General features: G+C 45.2%; 1 protein-coding gene across 1 annotated transcript in view; it reads left to right on the top strand.

Moving 5' to 3' along the window:
- Ext1 (exostosin glycosyltransferase 1) overlaps positions 1–19,910 on the top strand; it is a 262,248-nt gene extending 242,338 nt beyond the window's left edge. Inside the window, exons 6-11 of the mRNA XM_003479827.4 lie at positions 1,845–1,963; positions 3,019–3,114; positions 7,673–7,762; positions 13,185–13,345; positions 15,159–15,330; positions 19,375–19,910. Coding sequence (XP_003479875.1) covers positions 1,845–1,963; positions 3,019–3,114; positions 7,673–7,762; positions 13,185–13,345; positions 15,159–15,330; positions 19,375–19,560 — 824 coding nt within the window. The 3' untranslated portion in view covers positions 19,561–19,910. The remainder of the gene's footprint in view (positions 1–1,844; positions 1,964–3,018; positions 3,115–7,672; positions 7,763–13,184; positions 13,346–15,158; positions 15,331–19,374) is intronic.
- Positions 19,911–20,280: the final 370 nt, after the last annotated feature.

The following is a 20,280-nucleotide window of genomic DNA, read 5'->3' as shown; positions in this document are numbered from 1 at the left end:
TAGCTGCCAGCTACATTTAATGGGGATATTTCTTGTTGAGAAATAGTTCTTTCAGATGGAGGATCATTTTGGCCATGACAGTGGATTTAGCTAGAAATTTAAGTCTCAAAATATATAAAATAGAATTAGAAGAGCACTTTTTTTCACAGTTCCACTTCTCTGTTCTATATCAAAGGAAAACAGTTAATAAGAGGAACGAATAAATAACACTAGATGACAAGGCAAATAGATATTCTTTTAACCTTTATTCTCCTTACTTATTCTCTGTGAATGCAATGCTATGCATAGAAATGAGAGACAATTTCTTCTCTGAAGTAGTGTTTACTTACAGCATAGGCACAAGGATGAAACAAAAAGTGCTACTATACCATTGCTTCGGGCACTTGTATATGTGGACGCATCTTGGATGTTTCGCCCTCGTTTAATTCCAAACTCGAGAAACCTTAGGAGAGCAAAGCATCTTTTAGGTTGATGTGGCAAAAGAACTCAAGAGTTTCCATTCTGCGCTGTTGTTTAAAATAGACTTTTGCTTTTTTAAGTTGTACACGCTTAGCTTGACACCAAGTTTAGAAAAATAAAAGTTGAAAAAAAAAGGGTGAAATTTAAATTCATGGCATGAAATATTGATCAATGTTTTAAACAAACAAACAAGAAACCCTTTGCTCTAAACCAGAGGTATAACGAGGATCAAATGAATTTCAGCAAACAACTCGCTTTGGGTAATGTATTTAGAGATTTGTAGCTGTCTGGTGTCAGCAGTATTTCTTGTATTCTGCATCTTCATTTAGAATTAGCACATTAGAAGTGTGTAAATGATGCTTCTTAAATGATTGCAGAAAAAGCTCAAAACAGTGACTTATTTCTACCGCTAAAAAGGCAATTCCTCAATCATGTTTATTCTTCTTGCCTGAATGTATATTCAGATAGTGGGAAGGTTAGTTAGCTCCTTTCTAAGCTATGGCTCAAGTACTAATTGGATGATATAGTTTTCTCTACAAAACGTGTATAATCCTTTAACACATGTAGTCCGATTCTAACCTTTACCCCATAAGTATAAAAACTTAATTCAAATGCCCTTGTTCACCCTGAAACTACTAAGGAGCCAGATTAGTAAGTTTAAACTAATGAAGTTTTAAAAGGTTCTTAAGTTGTCCTTAAATTGTTTCTCATTATTTAGTGAGTTTTTATAGGAGACTCATGGGGTAAACAAGCTCACTGCTCTTTGGGTGGCAGTCGTTGCTTCGTGTATTGTTCCTAGCAACCCCATTTCACAGCTGCAGGGACACAGAGGGTTAAGTAATTTTTCCAAGGTTCCCACAACCACTAAGTGGTAGCGCTAAGATTCAAACCTAGACAGTCAGCTCCCGCAGCTGTTCTTTTAGCTTTTCCCACTTGCTGGTCATTATTTAAAATACTGTTAATCAGGCCGAACCCCTAATTGCATAATTAAGACTCAGATATGTGCAAACAGCCTACAGGGAGGAGCACATTGATATAAGCCCACAGTAAGATGTGAGTGACTAGAGACTCACTGGCTTGAGGGTGCAGAAGTGGGTGTGTTTAGACGCTGCACCTAAGGAATGTCACTGGGCAGGCAGAGGCCATCCAGGGGAGAGCCTGGAAGGCGACACTGATCTGTGACTTATTGAGATCTCTGGACTAAGGCCGTGGCGAGGAGCAGCTTTTCACATTGTTTCTGTACAGTCAGGACACGAGAAGCGAAGGGAAGATGTGCTTCTAGCAGGGAACCTGGGCTCTAGGGTAAAGCAGTGGAACAGGAGGGCATAATTTTCTAAATCGTGTTTCCATGGTTCTATGAGGCCCCTCTCTCCTCGCCATTCCAGGTTTAAAGCCCCCCTCCAAATTCACTGCAGTCATCCATGCGGTCACCCCCCTGGTCTCTCAGTCCCAGCCAGTGTTGAAGCTTCTCGTGGCTGCAGCCAAGTCTCAGTACTGTGCCCAGGTGAGTGCACCTGCTCCCCGCTCCCTGGCCCACTGTTTCACCCCTCCCCCACTTTTCCAGCAAGGCAGAGGAAGGGAAAGCGGCCCAGGTATCAGGCAGTGTCCGAGAGACTGCACATGTGCATGCTCGGGTATACACACACACACACACACACACACACACACACACACACACTCAATCTAGAGAATACACAGGCATGTTATTTGGCTTTCAAATGTCAAGATGATAGAGTAACATTTGAAAGACCTGTACTCCCAACACTCAGGAGGCTGAGGCAGGAGGATTGTTGCAAGTTCGAGACCAACCTGGGCTACAAAATGAGCTCAAGGCCAGCCTGAACTGCATAGAGAGACCCTGTCTCAAAAAGACTAAATAACTAAATAAAACTGAGAAGAAATGGCAATATCTGTGATAATGATATTTTCCAAGTCAGCATCACATCCGTACTCTTTAACAAGTGGTTTTTCTGACTTATGAAAAAATCAGTGCAGACAAAAAGCTTCACAAACTAGAAAAGAATCAAATCATGTTAAAGTGTGCTTTTTTTTTTTTTTTTTAAGCTAAATGCCTTTATTGGAAATTATCAAGCCACATAAAATCAACCATTCTGGGAAATCCAAAACATGAGCTCACCCCAGTTCGGTCTTGAACCCTTTTATTTCGCCCACGTTGCCTGCTAGCGTGCAAGCTCGCAGCAGATGCTCAGATGTTCAGTATACATTTTTAACTTAACTCGATCAGAGTCATCTCACACATCATTTTAAGATACAGGCATATATAAAGCCACATTAGTGAGCTCCAGCAACCTTAAAATTACTTCGTACTGCTCCAGCTTTGCCCAGTCCCTGGACTTGAGTTTTAGGTTGTTTTTCCTGCCCCCTCCCTAGTTCCCAGGGTTGTAGGGGAGAGAGTGCTCTTCACAATCCAGGTTTGCTGTCTGCTGTTCCACCTTGCTGAGCTCCAGCTGTCTGCTTGTTTCTCTGTTATAAGAGGCTGGGCTGGAAGCTTAGCACATACCCCGAAAACAGCCATCTCATGACCTGTGTCCCTTGCAGATCATTGTTCTGTGGAATTGTGACAAGCCCCTGCCTGCCAAACATCGCTGGCCTGCCACTGCTGTGCCTGTCATCGTCATCGAAGGAGAGAGCAAGGTACGTTTGGGGGAGCCTAATTTGTGCAACCCTGAGAAGCCTTCGTGTCTTGCAAGGTCCCTCAAGTACCTGGTCCTGGAAGTCTTTGTCCTGTCCTGGCCTGTCTATGTTTTCCAAAACTGTATGTCTAAACTCTGAACATCCTCTGCTTTGACAATCACGGGCTCTCAGTCCACAAAACCCGGCTCTGAGGATGAACTGTTGGTAGCTTTCCACTTTGCATATATTTTTAAATTCTTGGAACCATACTTTCCTCATGCACAGAGTGCAAACAGGAATGCCTGTGTCCTAGGTTGCTTATAGGGTTCAATAGCTCAAAGTCTGGCAATCGCAATCTTTCCATAAATGGTGAGGATCAGGGTAAGGCTGCTGCTGGTGGCTACAGGTAAGCTTTGCACCACTGATTAATCCAAATGAGTTGCAAATTGGAGAATAGTGTTCCGTGGCAGTTGCCTTAAAAGGGACATTTTCATGCACCCTGATTTTGTTTTGGTGCCTCCATTCAAAGAGTCTCACCAATGCTGCCTTGCTGGCCCCGTTTTCCAATCCTCATGTGGCCCTTCAGGGACTCCACCTGCGAATGTTTAAATTGACATTTGGGCCATGTGATGTGGCTTGAGCCCGCCTTCCAGTGCTCTCTGTCATGGCTTTTCCCCTACAGACTCTGTTTACAGTCGTCTGAGTCCCACTGTGGCTTCCTACCTCTTCTTATTCTTTACCATCTCTCACATGTCTTTCCACCCTGCTCCATGCATCTCCTCCAGAATTCCAATACATCCTCTGCTTCGTCACTTTCCTCTTTGCTGAGACACAGGACCCAGCAGCTGCAACTTGAACGAGGAGAGGTTTATTTTGGCTCACGGTTTTAGTCCGTGCCTGACGGTTCCAGGGCAGAAATGCTTTAGAGGAAGGGCCGGGCAGAGAAATGCTGCTCATTCCATGGCAGCCAGGAAGTAGAGAGAGGGAGGAGGAAAAGGAGGTGAAGCTCTTCCCACCAGGCTCCACCTCCTGGTAGCACATTCAGCTCTGAACTCCTCTGTAGGACAGTCCACTCATGAGTACAGCACCCCAGGATCCAATCACCTGATAACTCACAAGGTTTTGGGGGGCACTCTAGACCTATGCTGTAACTTCCTTTAAGCTCCTGCTCACCTCTAGCTTCTCCTTGAAATGTCCTTCCCTATGGGCAGCCAGCGGTGAGCTCATTTCTCAAATTTCTTCTTGTTTTCTTCTCATCTTCTCCATGTGAAGAAATCAGTAGCTACTCATTGATGAAACACTGTTGTCTAAGAGCCTAACTTTGTAGGTCTCCAAAGGATTAAGTCATGAGAATCTGGCTCCCAGTAAGAAAAACACCCTTGAGCCAGAATAATACACAGTGATTTTTTTAGGTCAAACTACTTGAAATCATCGTCTGACTCAACACAAGTGGTGGTTTCATATGTTTTGATGTAATGTGGTGAGAATTGTCATGGTGATGTGGACCAGATGATTGCCGCATCATCCGCCTGGTCCCCACCATCACAGCTTCTGTGCACCAGGCCTGGGCAGCAGACCTGCAGCCCAGCGGGGAGCACTGTTATCAGAGCTGCTTGGGAGCCTCTGTGGAGATGAAGCGCCTTCTCCCAGAGTCAGTCTTTCTTACCTGTGGCTCTGTCTCACTGTAGGCTTTGGTATCATGAAAGCAACTGGCACACAAGAGGCTCCTGCTGGCAGCCCCTTCTGCCCATCTCCCTAGCCAGCAGCCTGTGGTAGGGAAGGCAGTGTTCCAGTCACCACGCGCCTGCATTGTGGGCAGGACTTACGCATACATAGGCAACTTTGAACTTTGATGTTCTTTGGATTTTATGTTTTCCTGGGTCGCCTGATCTTCACATGGGTAGATAATGACTTTGCTAGGTTATGCTAGGATATGCAGGCTGGTCCCAGTCTGACTTGCCGGGAGCCACTCAACTTGAGGTAGTATTGTATTTTCATGCTCTGCTCTTGATTGATTTCCTATTTTCACTTTCGATGAAAAGAAGCTCCTGATTGCTTTCTTTATAAAACAGAATGAGGAATAAGGGAACTTTGGGGGCTGTATCACAGGTCTATTGAGAGATGCTGCAGGCTCTCCCAGTGTTGGCTCCCCCTGGGCTCTGGGCAGTTTGTTCAGTCCAAGCCTCCACTTTGGCCACTAATTCCAATGGGCTGTGTTTTCATTTCCACGCCTTCTCCCCGATCTCAGTGGCCTGGGATTTATTGTCCCTTCTAGTGAAGCATTTGTACTTTAGTCTTGCTTCAGGCTCTGTGCTCTGAGGAACCTGGCCAAGACATAGCCCCATGTTGTGGGTTAAAGGATCTATGACATTTAGGGTGCTTAGTCCAGTGCCTGTTGTACAAACACCAAGATTCCCATGAATGTCAGCAGTTTTCCCGAGAGACATTGTAATGTGGTGATTCTTGGTCATTTACTAGTTCTTTGTTAGTTCTGAAAGAGTGGGGTCTCATAGGGTAGCTAAGTATTTCTTAAATGAACAGAGAAAAGCCAGTTTACCCAGGATCGCCCCAGGCTGCTTCACATCCTAATCCTTTCAGGAAGGTGGCAGAGGCAGGGTGTTTAAAAGGAAGCCTCTGGTTTCCGTGGGGGAATTGGGAACCTGTTTGTTGATGGAGTGGGTTAGGAGAGAGGCAGGCAGATCCCTTGAAAGCGAGTAGTTGGAGCAGATGCTTAGGGAAGAAGCCCCCTGCCCAGCTCATTCTCCTTCAGTCACCACGCCTAGCCTTCGATTTAAGTGGGTGCCTGTGCTGTTTTGGCTGCAAAATTCTGCTTTGAATTTATGGGCCTTGTCTTTGCAGTTTTCCCCTGTAGGCTTAACAAGGGAAAGGTCAGGGCTTCGCTAAGCTGGCAGCTAATGGTCTCTTCCTTCCTCGGTGGACGTGTAAACAGTACCAGGAGAATCACTTCAGGCTGAGATTTCTGAGTGCCTTGTCTCTGGGGTTGCTGATCACTTTGTGTTTTGTTTTGTTTTATTTTATTTTGAAAGCCTGAGAAAGGCCTTTAAAAAAAAAAAATGAAACCCTGACCCAGTTGACAGATACATAGGACACCCCTGTAGCCATCTGTACTGCAGGTCGAGCCCTGAGCTCCCTGAGGCAGGTGGCTGGGCCACTTTCTATCCTTTACTCTCTGAAGATCTCCAGTCACTTCACAGGCGCGTAGTCTGAACTGGAGACGAGGCCTGTGGTCAAGCTGGCTCCCCGGCACTGGGGTGCCCTGATTTGTAAGAGGGACCTCTGGCTGTGGCTCAGCATCTCCCTCTCCCTCTGCCTTTTTCTCCCACATTCAATGGCTTCATTCTCCACCCCTGGTGCCTTCAAAGTGGATGGCAAGTGTGCCTTGTCTTGGGGTCTCCACATGTGGATTTGGAGGTGCTGTCACATACCTTCACATGGACGCCTCATGTGTGCTTAGGTTCACTTCAAGGTGCTTCCCAGACCTTAGACAGGTACTTCCCGGGGGCAGAACACCGGGAAGAAACCTGGGCTCCATCTCTAGGGTAAACTCAACCTTTCTGTGCCCCAGTTTATCCTTTGTAATAGGGGTTGTCCCAAAGATGCCACGAGATCAGGCATTGGGAGGACTTGGAAGAGTTCCTGGTGCATCCCAAATGTTCCAAAGATGCTAGTGTTTATACAGCACAAACAAGTGAGCTGTGACTGTCACAGACTGGCCTCTGAGTCCCATTTTCCCAGCTTATCACGCAGACACACATGCACACATACACCCACGTGGGCACACCTACCCACACACACACATCTCACCATGCCTAACTCTGGAAAATTTGTCCAAATACCACCTCCAGCATTTTCCTAAGTCTGTGAACTCCTTGTGCTGCCATTTATTTAAATGTTTCAAATTGAAGCCAGCTAACTCCTCATTGTAATGAAATCATGTGTAAATGACTAGTACCTTTGGTGGGACAGCCACCAATTAGATGTGCGTGTGTTCATCATGACCTGTACTGAAATAACCACACAGTCAAGTGTGTAAATGTTCGCACACCTTCCCCTGGTGTGTGGTCTGCATTTGCAGTCGCTGCTGCAGCCTCTCCCTGTCCTGTGTGCAGTAGTTTCCTCCCTGTTCTGGGCACCTGAGGACGCCCTGTCTTACTGCCCCGTTGTGCTCTTGTTGGTAGCTCTGCCCATCAAGGTCATCAGTGTCACTTCTCCAGTGAAGCCTTCTGTCTTCCTGGCCACTCAGGCCTCTGCACTCCTGGCAGCTTTTTTCATTTCAAGCTAGAACTGGTCCTCTGCCTCCAGGGCTCTCCAGACCATGAGCTCCTCAAAGACAGGGCATGTGTCTTACTTACTTTTGACCAGCAAGGGTCTGGCATGCTGTCCATGTGTGGAAAACAATTTCTGAACACCTGAGTCAGCACTGACTGGTGATGCAAGCATTCCAGTATTGATGGTAGAGCGATGTTGTGGAGGTGAGGGTGGAGACACTCCCAACAGCAAGACTCTAACATGACCGCTTTCCCCTTCTCTCTCTCCCGCCTGCTTCCCACCTGCCCAGGTCATGAGCAGCCGTTTTCTGCCCTATGACAACATCGTCACAGATGCCGTGCTCAGCCTCGACGAGGACACTGTGCTTTCCACAACCGAGGTAAGAACCATCCCAAGGAGTAAGTGGACTCTTCAGGTTGGCGCCCCGGTCCCCAGGTGCCAGTGCTCCTCTGGTCCTTGCCTTGGTGGAAGACAAAGATGGTTTTTTAAAGTTTCCTGCAGAATCAGTGCTAAGTAAGCCAATATCTGTTAGCACCATGCCATCACCTGGCACCCTGGGGAGGTCACTTTTCCCTTTGTTTCTTTGCTACTTCCATTCTTGCCAGTCCAGTCCTGCCAAAGCCTGAGCCCCCCGGGTACCACTTGGCAGCTCTGTCTTCACCTACGATTCTGAGCAGTTTCCCCCCGCCCAAGGCTGAAATGGAGAGTTCTGCTAGTTTGCATGTTCAGGTATGAGTGCCAGAGTAAGACTGGCCAAAGAATGTGTGTGGAGAAGAAGAAAGAGAAGCGGGAATGTAGATTTGATGGAAAACCAATTTTTATAACTCTATTGAGTATTGATCTTGAAGTCACAGATGCGCTCAAAGCTCACTATGTAAAAATGTAGCATCTCAGAAATGCATTTTTAACGGTAGCTGCTCTCAGAAGCTTGGAGTCTTAACCCCATATCCTTTCCCCGCTCCTTTGCTTTTGCTCTATAATAATTTTCCACTGAGTTTAAACCTTGGCCATCCCCAGCCCTTACTTTCCCGGACCCCAGTCTGGTTCAGATAGTGGAACTAGGTGTTGCCCTTGGCTGGACAATTCAGTGTCCCTTCCTTGAAATTCCACGGTGGTTTCCGGTTTCTGTCAGGTAGAGTGGAACAGACACTGTGTACAAGGGTAACCTAAATAACCTGAGGACAAAGTGTCCTCGGCCTCGCCTTGCTAGAATATTTTCTGTACAGTCCAAGCTCTATAAATACTTGTTGAATGAATGGTGGTGGGGACGGGGGCTGTACAGATTAAGGGGCAGACACAGCTAGCTGTGCCATGCATCTTGGACAGGAGGGGTTGCTGGGGAGAAAGTATGCTTACCATCCAAAGGACTTTGCAGGCAGCGGTGGGATGCAGGCAGCGATGGGATGCAGGCTGCGGGGTGCTCCAGCCTGTGTCCTTCTGCTGCTTCCTATGCGGGGAGCTGGCATCATGGGAATACTTTCATTCAACAAGTGTTTATGGAGAGATGTCTTTGTCCTGGACTCTGCCAGATTCTTTGGTTATAGTTCCTCCTGTGTCTATCAAACTCCTGGCAGCAAGTAGAGTTCAAAGCAGATGATACAAATGAAAGGACTCGGAATGACTTAGGGAGGGATTAGTGGGTTCCATAGGAGATTGTGACACACCTGGTGGGTAGCCAGAGCCGGAAGCAATTTCTACCCCTAGGCCGGAAGGAGTTGGACCAGGTACCACACTTCCAAAGGCTCTGAGATGCAATAGCCATGTTCGCGGAGAAGTGTGGATGGTGCCAGAACTCTCATGCCCAAAGTACAAAGGAGGCAGGAAACGGTTTTCTTGACTTAACCTCTTTATCCTTCTGGCATTTTCAAGCTGATGACTCTTGTTGACCTAATCTAGCCAAACACCAGCCCTCAGTGATCAGGCCCCAGGATTCCATCCTCCCAGGGCAAGGAGGATAGATAGTCATCTCTGAGGGCAAACACAGGAGAAACAGCATGGTGCCAGGGTGGGACTAATGGTCCGGCCTGGTCCAGCGTGTGTCCAACTCGTCCTCCTGTGACTCGGAGGACTCGGAGTCCTGATTTCTCTTGCATCTTCTCCAGGCACAAAGCAATTAGTCTCACTCTAAGGTTTGTTTTTCCATGTCCCATGGTGACATAACTTTAAGCTGCTGTGATAGATCTTTGTGCTAGCGAATTTCCTTTCAAAGAACAGCAATTCCAGCTCCTGGGTGCACGCTGGGAGGGACATGTATTGTATGTGAAGTAATTAGAAGTTAACGTGGGTTGAAAATGATATGTAAATTTAAGAGGCTGGCTGTCTGGTTTGCTTTGCCTGCTGGTTGGTAGGATGGATGTGTTGCCTAAAATGGTCTCTGGCAAGGATTTCTCTTTCCTGTTTTTTTAGGCAAATAGATGCTGGCACAGTTTAGGGTTCTCAGCTGGTGTAGATGTCTCTGTAGCACGAAGGATAGATTTCTCAGTAGCCTCCTATACCGGTATTAGATGTAGTTGATTTACAGTTATTTACATTTATCTAGGTTGCTGCAGACCCTCAAAAGGAAACAGATGTTGATTTTTAAGAGAGCAGGCCCCTGATGCTGACCTTCACCTTCTCTGATGTGTTAATGATCTTCATGAAAGCAGAGCTATGGCGAGCCTCATAGTTTTATCTGAATTTACTTTTGAGTTCCTCTGAAAGGACTTGAAACAGCTTTGAGATAGTAAGAAACACATGTGATGAAAATACTCCATTGGGTTCTGTAGTGGCTGCTAGTGCCTGTGTTTCCTTTTCAAAGCATAATGGAAAACCCCAAAGACCGCTGGCCGCTGGGCAGCTTCTTTGACAACAGCCTGCGTGATCCACTACCCCGCCGTTGGCACTGTTGGTGTTGAAGGCCAGCGACAATGTTTGCAGGTTTCATGACCTAATTTCAGTCCTCTGGCAAGCGCTGTGCACTCCCCTGCTGTCTCTGAATGTGAAGATGTCTCCTCGAATCACGTTTGCTTCCTGTATGCGGCCCACCCCTGACTCCTCCCGGGGTCCTCCAGGAAGGTGTGGTCCGGGAGAATGAGCCATAGTAGGCAGGATGGGGTGCTAGACTTTTCCAAAGACAGCAGGAGTAGAGATTTAGTCTGAGGAGTTGGCTCACGTGATTATGGAAGCTGAGAATACAGAGGTGTAACCCTAGTTCGTCTGAGGGTCTTGGAATCAGAGGCATCCCCAATTGAGGGGCAGCAGAAGATGTTGTCCTTGCACAAGCAGTCCAGCAGGATGCAAAGAGGAGGAAATTCCTTCTCCTTCCTCCTGGTTCTGTTCTTGCCCTCTGTGTATTGAATGGCACCCAGCCAACTTGGAACAGCAGGCTGCAGCCACCAACTCATGTGTTAATCTCCTCCCAGACATCCTCATGGACATCCTCAAAAATGACCTTTAATTTCTATACCTCTTGGTGCAGTCAGGTGGTACATAAAATTAACCATCGTAGACACCAAACTGGACTTTATACAAATTTAAACATATAGCTATTTATCTAACTTATTCTGAAGAACTGATTAATCAAAGGATCTTTAAAAATCACCCAGGTTCAGTGTTTCGCAAAACATGGTTTGTGTACATATAATAGTTTTCTGCGGTTCATTTGAAGCATGTTTTATTTTAACAATTATGATTGTACTTTAATTTTTTAGAAAATAAAGAGCCAGTAATCAAACTTAGGATTTCACTGAGATTGTTTCTACCTAGAAGGAAGTCAATTAAAATTAAAAACTAATTTAAAAAAAAATAGTACCTAAGTAAGCAGTAGAATATGTCTAGTCCTCATCACCTGTTTATTCTGTTTATTTCTTCTTCTGTTTATTTGTTTGAGACAGGGTCTCACTGTGGAGGCCAGTCTGGCCTCAAACTTGCAGCAATCCCCCTGCCTCAGCCTCTTGGGTGCTGGAATTACTGATGCGCACCTCCATACCCAGATTTACCTCTCTCCTTCCAGAACATTTTTGTTACCCACAGAGGAAGGCCAGTACCCAATGAAGAGTTTCTCCCAGCATATGACAGCCACCGCTGTTTTCTGTCTCATGGATTTGCCTGTTTGGACATTTCATATGCATAAAGTCATATGATATATGACGTTTCACCTAATGCTTTTTGAGCTTAACTCATGTTGTAGCACCTGTCAGCATTTTGTTCCTTTTTACAGCCGAATAATATTCTACTGTCTGGTCCACGTTCCTTAGTCAACAGAATTTGGAACCTCTTGACTGAAAGATCTGAGCTTCCCAGCATCAATCTGTCCCTTAACTGCTGAAGAGTGCTGGGACTTAAAGTATTGGCAGAATAAATGGAATTTCCATTTGTACTGCTTCTCAAGAAGAGACAGATCAAGGGCTGAAGGGTGAATTGTCATCTCTAGAAGAGATAAATTGCTTTTCAGCAGAGCCAGAGAGGGATTAGAAAAAAGCACATACTGAAATTGAAACCAGATTACCGGGGTTCAGACCTGGGCTCTGCCTGAGACTGACTTAGACAAAACACTTAGACCTCCGGGTATCTTAGTTTTCCTTCCTGAAAATAAGAGAACAACGGGGCTGGAGATTTAGCTCAGCGGCTTAAGCGCCTGCCTTACAAGCAGGCAGTCGTGGGTTTGATCCCTGGTACCGATAAAAAGGAAAAAACCAAAAAAAAAAAAAAAAAGAGAGAGAGAACATCACAGGGTGACGGCAAAGATGCACTGGGTTAAAAAGTGTAAGGACCCGAAGCCTGGTTGCTGTCCTCCGTATGTTACTCTGCAGTGTGGTAGGATTGCTTGCTGATACTCATCTGTCAGCTGCCTCTCACGGTCCTAGGGCTTCACCTGGCCTTGTTCCTACTAAACCTCAGCGAGTACTCTGGGGATGCTTTTTCTAGATTTCCCTTGTTCCGTGTGCATCTTTGAACCTGTGAAGCCCGAATTATATTTGCTTTGGGGTATCCACTCTGCTTTCTGTTAAAGTTCGTGCTCATTTTAATATGTTTAAATATTTTGTTTACTGGCACAGTTTCTTAGGTTTTCAACGGTTTTTAGTGTATGTCTGTCATCCCTGTTTGCGGTACATGATGCTCACCTTCTCTGGGGAGGCTTGATGCAAACACATCTCGCGCCACCGATTTGATCTTCGTCCCCGCCCCGCCTTCTGTCTCCCTCTTCCTGTTATCTGTCTTTTCTTTGTTCTTTCATTTATTTATACTTTGGGTTTCTCATATAAGAGAAACCGTGCTATATTTGAGCTAATGCGTCTGATTTATTTCGCTTAATGGTATGGCTGGGAAGAAAATCTTGTCCCTTTCTCTGAAGAGGATGCTCTCACGTGTGTCCCATCAGCTTTGGTAAGGGCTGGCCATGACACTGTGGACACCTTCTCCGTTTGTGTCCAGGGAATATGCTGTCGTTTATGAGACATGTGTAGACCTCTGCTGAATCAGCTCTCGCATGCACTGCTGGGGAAACAGCTAATTTTTTGAGGGGTTTTTTTTTTGTTTTCCTGCTTGAAGAGGTTGGATTTCTAAAGGCCATATCAGCAAACTGTTTTCCGCCTCCTCTTCTATCCTTTGTGCTCTGGTCTAAAGTTTCTTTAGCAGAAAATGTTAAAATGTGTATAATTACGGGGCAAAATGTCAAGCTGTTAATTTGCTGATGAATACATGGGGATTGATGTTTCACAACAGTCCCAGGATTTCACATTATGAATTAGCAGGGAAAGGTAATGTTTTGTTGACATTTGTTAACAGCCTTGATTGCTTGTTTGGCTGTGTTCTGCCTACAGGTGGATTTTGCCTTCACGGTGTGGCAGAGCTTTCCCGAGAGGATTGTGGGGTACCCTGCTCGCAGCCACTTCTGGGATAACTCTAAGGAGCGCTGGGGGTACACATCCAAGTGGACAAATGACTACTCCATGGTGTTGACAGGAGCTGCTATTTACCACAAGTAAGGAGTTCAGACGTCTCTTTCCGAGATTTTACAGAGCTGGCAACTGCGTGTGTAGAATCTTAGGTCAAATCTTGCAAACAGCATTAACGCAAGTTAATCTGTATCCTGCTTAAGTTTGGTTGATGTGGCAAACACATGTTTTTTGACACGAGTGAAACTTCTTGGCTTATTACATTTCCCAAAATCAGCACTGAAAAATAAACTCAGTGCTATTAAGCAACTGAATATAGAGAATGACATTAATAAAAGTAAATACTGCACTTAACTGAACAGCCCCTGTCACCGTGATAGGTGCTCGGGATTCACCAGTAGGTGAAACACAGTAAGTGTCTGCAGTCTAACACAGCAGGCATCCTGGCTCTACAGGACGTTAACAGGCTGAATGTTAGGCGAAGTACAGATGAGTGAGAGTAGCAGCTGAGGTGAGGCAGGTGCAGGAGGGTATCTACCTCCTCAAGCAGGTTCCATGTGAAAAGAGCCCTGTGGGACAAGCGACAGTTAGCTGTGACTGGTGTGGGGACAGCGAGAAGTATTCCCAGAGAGCTGCTGGGCGAGCACTGAGAAGGACCGCACGGCCAGAGTGCAGTGGGTCAGGGAGTGCGGGGAGGTCCGTGAGCCCCGGGCGCAGGACTTGACTGTTCTCTGTGTAACCTGCGGAGTCACTGCCAGGGATGGGACAGAGCAGACACAGGGTCAGGTGTCAGGCGTCCTCACTGGATCTGGTGTTGAGAATGGGCTCCAAGGAGCAGGGGTAGAAGCTGGGAGACTGCTCAGAGGGACTGGAATTTTCTAGGCAGAAGCTGATGGAGCCTGGGACCAGGAAGTGAGGATGGAAGTGCTTAGTACTGCCCAGGATGTGACACATTTTGAAGTGTGTTAGCGTGACATTCTTCCACACTGGGTGTGGAATTTGATGACTCCCATATTTTTTTTTTGGACCTGGTAACTGGAAATACAGAGTACACATCACAGAGGTGGGGAAAACTACAGATAGATACTTGTCTTAGGAAATATGGCCGAAAATACAGAAGTTTCATTTTAGCATATCCAAACATGTATGCTGAAAGCAGTCATGGATGGAGATAAACCTTGCACCGTGATTTGCCTATATTTGGTCTTGAAAGCCAGCAGATTTAAGATTGCAAGACACAACACCAGTGAGTGTATGCAGTTAATATTTCCCAGTCCGTCATTAATGGAGCACCCAGTCTTTTGTGTTAGTAAGGTGGATACATCACCCGTACCCTAGTCTTCTTTTTTTTAAGCAAGCAAGAGAATCTTGTCATCTCAGATATTGGCTTGAAGATACCCAAGTATGAACATTCAGGCTGGCTGAATCGATCTCGGATTTCACCCCTTAAAAATCCTCTGTTCCCTTTTCCCCTGATACCACCAACAGATAAATCTGGATCATTCAAATGATTTGTCTGAATTGGGCATAACATAAATTGTCTTGCCACCCAATTAGCTTCTCCTCCTTCTGACTGGCCTGCTGTTAAAATTAGACAGACAAACAATGTCTGCACCTGTGTGTATCTCTGTGCCTTGTTTAGTCACTTATAAAATAGGTATAATTCCACCTGCCTGTAGATTTCATGTGAGGATTAGATAGGGCCTTCTTTTGTAAAATACTTTCAAGTTTTATGAAGCATTTACACAGTACCATCCATAAAAGCGATAGCTATCATCATTATCATCACGATTGCCACTGTTGACACACTTAGACATTCAAAGAATAATTCCTTGTGGAAAGCCCACTTGTCATTATGTAGCAGTGGCCCCCGTGTAACCTCTCTTTTGGTTTTTGCAGATATTATCACTACCTGTACACCCATTACCTGCCAGCCAGTCTGAAGAACATGGTGGACCAACTGGCCAACTGTGAGGACATTCTCATGAACTTCCTGGTGTCTGCTGTGACAAAGTTGCCTCCAATCAAAGTGACCCAGAAGAAGCAGTATAAGGAGACAATGATGGGGCAGGTAAGGGAGCTCTTCCTGCAGTGCTGGCTGGCAGTCCAGCCCGTGATAAAGAGCACTGTGTTCGAGCAGAAGGAGGACAGATGCCTGTCAGACGCACAGCCTGTCGGGAGCCAGTGGTTGGCACCTGGCTGGTTAGGAAGATGCCATGATCTAAGAGTGTGAGCTTTCACATAATCTGTAAAGTGACATGAGAAAGACTCATCCTCAGTTAGTCTTTGTCCCTGTGGGCTGCTCTAACAAAACAACACAGACACGGTAGCTTCAATGACGAACGTTTATTTCTTAGACTTCTGGAGACTGGGGAGTGCAGGACCAACGCCCCAGCGGACTTGTATCCTAGGCACCTTATTTAATGGCTAGCAATCAGCACTGTCTTTAGTACAGCCTCCTGGCAGGCGCTTCTGAGTGATGTGCATCTTAGTGAAATCCCAGGAGTCACGGTATCCTCTTGTCAGCTCTGCGACCAGCATTTCTAAGGCACAGGCGAGATGTTACCTTCTGAATTCATCCAGCTCACCTTCAAGAGGAGCATGGTGAAACCTGCCTCCCTAGTAGAGTAGTGGGGCTGAAAGCTTTTAGGAGGAAAGTAAAATGTCTCGTTGGGTTGTAAAACTTTAGGACTAAAGATCCTTTCAAAGAAATAAAATCTAGCACTTTCTTTTGCTCATCAGAAAACCAGGACCTAGAGAACTTAGCAGTATTGCCATGAGTCACCCACGAAGGTAGGGACAGGTGTGAGAACTGACTCCTAGGCTCTGCTCTTTGTACTGCTGCCTCCTGGGGTCCTGTATTGTCACATCAGGCAGGGATCAGGAGGCTGGGGACCCTCGCATGAAGAGGCCCTCCGTCTCCCTGGCTGTGTCCCCTCACCCCTGCAAGAATGCAGCAGGCGACATGAGGCTATAGATCCCTCCATGTAGAATGAAGATGTCCAGAGCTAAAGCTTTCCTCATAACATTGCAGGTTGGGGCAGCAAACTGTCAGGGAGATGCTGGAGGGGTGAGCTCAGCCTGGGGCCTTTGCCCTGTCCATACTTAAAGGAGTACAGTGCTCCTTAAAAATGATTATTTCCCTGATTAGTGGTTGGTTTAATTTAGGTCAACCAGGGTCATAGCCTTTGCTTCTGGGTTGAGCTAAGTTTCAAGGGGTCCAGGGACACATGGCAATTGCATGCAAGGGTCCCACAAAGAGCAGCTGCCCTAGCTGCTCATAAGTATGCAGTCACCCTTTCTTTCCACCTTTATGTCAGCCACCCCGATCGCCATGTCCTGTGCTCCCTGTTGCCCATTAACTGGCCCCACATTGCAAGCCTTTCTGAATATGCTGAAATTCTTCTGCTATTTTTCTTGGGCAGACTCAATACTATATGTAAGAAATAAACCTTAAATAAAACCATTAGATCTGCCCCATTTAAATCATAGAACATCCCACAGGGTTGACATCAGCCTTGGTGAACATGGTTAACATCACTGCATCAGTTCAATTTCCGGGGCTTTGCATGTTCTTTGTTCTAACAATTGGTGTTGACAATCACACAAATCCAGGTTTCTCAAGGAAAAACTTAGCCATCTCTCCCATTAACACCGCTAGTAGTTTTTCATTTGCAAAGTTTGGTCAGAATAAAAAATTGACAGGAATTTAAGTTTCTAAAATTTAGTTAGAGAGTGTTTACCGAGTGCTAGCGGACTGTCAGGCACTGAAGTAGGTACTAGTCTTGAGAAAAGAGCTGTGCTCAGTCCATAAAAGGTCTTGTAGAAAATTCCATTTCTCGTAATTACTGCAGAACAGGCAAGAGAATTTGCAAGAATTTTTCATCTTTAAAGCTGAAAGGCTACTCAATCCAAGCAAGATGTATTGTGCACTGTTTGTGTAGACATTTTTGTGCCTGTGGTCATAGAATTCCTTTAGTAGTGTTTGCTCGGGGAGTTCTCCAGACTTCCCTGCGCACACCCATAATGTGTGAAATTCTAGTAGCCCTTGATTTCCCTGGGTTGGTCTTTTCACAGATTTGCCTGGTTCTAATGAAGCAATATTTCAGGAACATCGCACGTCCTTTAGGGACGAATCTAAATTGCTTCCTAAGTTTGTAGCCAGGTACTGTGTTTGCCATTTCTTCTCATGGCCACTAGTTAACTAAATATCTGTTTCTATGACTGATGAAACAAGTGGGTGTCGTGCACTAAGATTCTGCTTCTGTTATATAGGGAAGCTTAAGGATTGACCCAGAGTAAGTGTTAAAATTGATTGACCAGAGTAAGTGTTAAAATTCAGAAGCAAAGAGGTACTTGAATGATGAATCTCCTGGACCCAAAAAAAAATTATGAGCAAGAATGACAATGAGCCAAGACTCGACAGTGTCTCCATTTGCATTTGTGAGCAATTTTGCTGGCAGTGAGGATCTGGCCCTCTGAAATGGCCCACAAACCCCTATCAGTTTAGGAACAAAGCAAAGGCCCCATAGCCCATCTCCTCTGATACGAGTCTGGCCACTCAGCTTAATTTCTGCCTCTTTCCCATGCACCAAGTGGAGCTGTCCTAGGGTAAATGCTGAAGGACGAAGGCTGAATTCTCTCTTTCTACCTTGAACAAATAACTTCCTTTTCTACAAAAGCAGATGCCTTGCCTAGGTAGATCCTTTCTCCTTGACATTGCAAGCCTCAAGTAAGTTTTATAAACACACTTGGCAAATATATTTCATTTTTCAGCTGCTCAGTGGTAACTTGACATTCATATTTATCTTTGATGTTGTGGTCAAGCATTTGGACACTTGTGATTTTCACACTGAATCATACCTGTCCATGAGAAGATGTTTTTCAGAACACATGAGGACCAAAGCATAGCTCACACATACCTACATCAGTAAAGAATTCCTTATTTACCTGAGGAGTTTGTAGACTTTTGCTGTGTAGTTGAATAACCCATGTTTTTTCTTATTTGATAAATACTTGGTTTGAAAGACAATATGCTTAGTTCTGTTTAATTTTCAACATTTAAAATCATTTAAGGCTTTTTAAAAAGTCAATGCCAATCATTTACACGGTGTAGAAGTACTTAAGCACCCCCAGGAGCAATGTAAGGGACTAAAAAGGTAGTAACTGTCTTTCCCACTTGCCCAGAGTAAATCTTCTCTCCGTGTCAGGGTGAAGAGTCGCTTAGAGTCAACTGCCCTTTAAAAATAAGTCTTTGGGCATTCTAGTAAAGTTGAAAATGCAACAATTCTTGATTAAGAGAACAGAAGTGTGAAATTTTAGTGGATAGTCCTATAAATGTGTATCTTACATATCACTGAATCCATTTTCTTATACTTCATGGAGTTGTCCCAGTAAAGAAGTTTATAAGACAGGAATGGAAATTTTAGATGCTGAATAGTACTAGCCTTTAATGAAGGATAAGGTTTTTTATTTGTTCCCCTTCACCTGAAAATGTAACCTTTTAACAAGGGAGTCAGTGGAATCTTTATAAAGGTAGAGAGCTAAAAGGAGGAAGAGATGGATAAGAAGATAGACTTCTGACAATTGATTATTGATATTTCAAACTCAGCCGAGTAAGCAAAAAGAATTGTTAGTCATGGGATTAGTGCAGGAAGGAGATATAGTTAGTGACCAGAATAACTGAGACGCGCATCATTTCCTAAGAAGAGAATTAGTCAATTCAGAGGATTAGGTGTGTTTTTAAAATTTTTTTATTCCTATGAATGCATGTTTAGTCCCTGATAGATGTATTATTTAAGATTGCCTTTGTTGTTAGGAGTTGACACGGGTGCACAGCACATCTATGACGACTCCAGAAGTATAAATAAATGAAAGAGCAAAATGAAACATCGATAATGGGAAGCAGCAGCTCGACTTTCTGCCAATAGATGTTTTTAACATTGACAAACTCAGATATCACAGGAAAACCCTCGCACGAGGCTACAAGCGTCTCCCGCGCACTTCCCCTTACCAGTCACCTGTCCAGTGCAGTTCGGTGACCTGGCCCATGTTTGTGTGACTCAGTTTCCTGCGCTGCTTCTCACTGTCCTCTCGTCTCTGTCCTTTCCTCCAGACGTCTCGGGCTTCCCGTTGGGCCGACCCTGACCACTTCGCCCAGCGGCAGAGCTGCATGAACACGTTTGCCAGCTGGTTTGGCTACATGCCGCTGATCCACTCTCAGATGAGGCTGGACCCCGTGCTCTTCAAAGACCAGGTCTCCATCCTGAGGAAGAAATACCGAGACATCGAGCGGCTTTGAGGCACCCGGCCGAGTGGGGTTGGGGAAGGAGAAAGGACAGGCGCTCAGCTGCTCTCTCTCTTCCCGTGCAGATCCGCTCATCCGTGGAGCCAGACTGTGCCAAGTATCCAAATAAACTTAGATAAACCTAATGACAAAACAAAACAAACGGCCAATAAGAATCGACTCCTGGCTCCTGGGACTGCACCGGACTGCTCCAACTCACCTCTGGCTCCTGTGTCCCAAGACTAGGTTGTGTACAGTTTAATTATGGAACATTAAATAATTATTTTTGAAATGATTGCTATGCAGGTTTAAACTTTTTTAATGATCAAAACTATTAAAAACCAGAGTTCTTTCTTTAATCAAAATGGTGTTGGTCGTGAGTATTTCAAAGCTGCTACTTCTCCCACCATGACAAAAGCTCAGGCTTCATGGGAAACACAGCAGGTCACTCCACCCGGGTCGAGAAATAGCCGAGCATACATTAAGACAAGTCCATTGCACCGCTCTGGCCAGTCAAATTGCTTTTGAAAGTAAGCTTTCCAACCCACTTAAACTTTGATCTCTAAAATGTTGCTGCATGCTAGAAAGTATTATGACTTTCAGATAGGCAGTTCTAGTTGAAAACTTTATGTTTGAGATATAGAAATATGATAATCTTTTTTCCTTGGGGGGTAGGAGGAGTTGGTACCCAGGATATTAGGATAATGAAGAAGTACGCTTTCACTTTGCACAAAG

This window comes from Cavia porcellus, unplaced genomic scaffold (assembly GCF_034190915.1).
Source record: "Cavia porcellus strain 051 isolate PalLab524CR breed Dunkin Hartley unplaced genomic scaffold, mCavPor4.1 scaffold_10, whole genome shotgun sequence".
In the NCBI taxonomy this organism is placed as follows: domain Eukaryota; kingdom Metazoa; phylum Chordata; class Mammalia; order Rodentia; family Caviidae; genus Cavia; species Cavia porcellus.
Note: the sequence above shows the minus strand (reverse complement) of the source record. Positions and strands in the feature narration are given on the sequence as shown.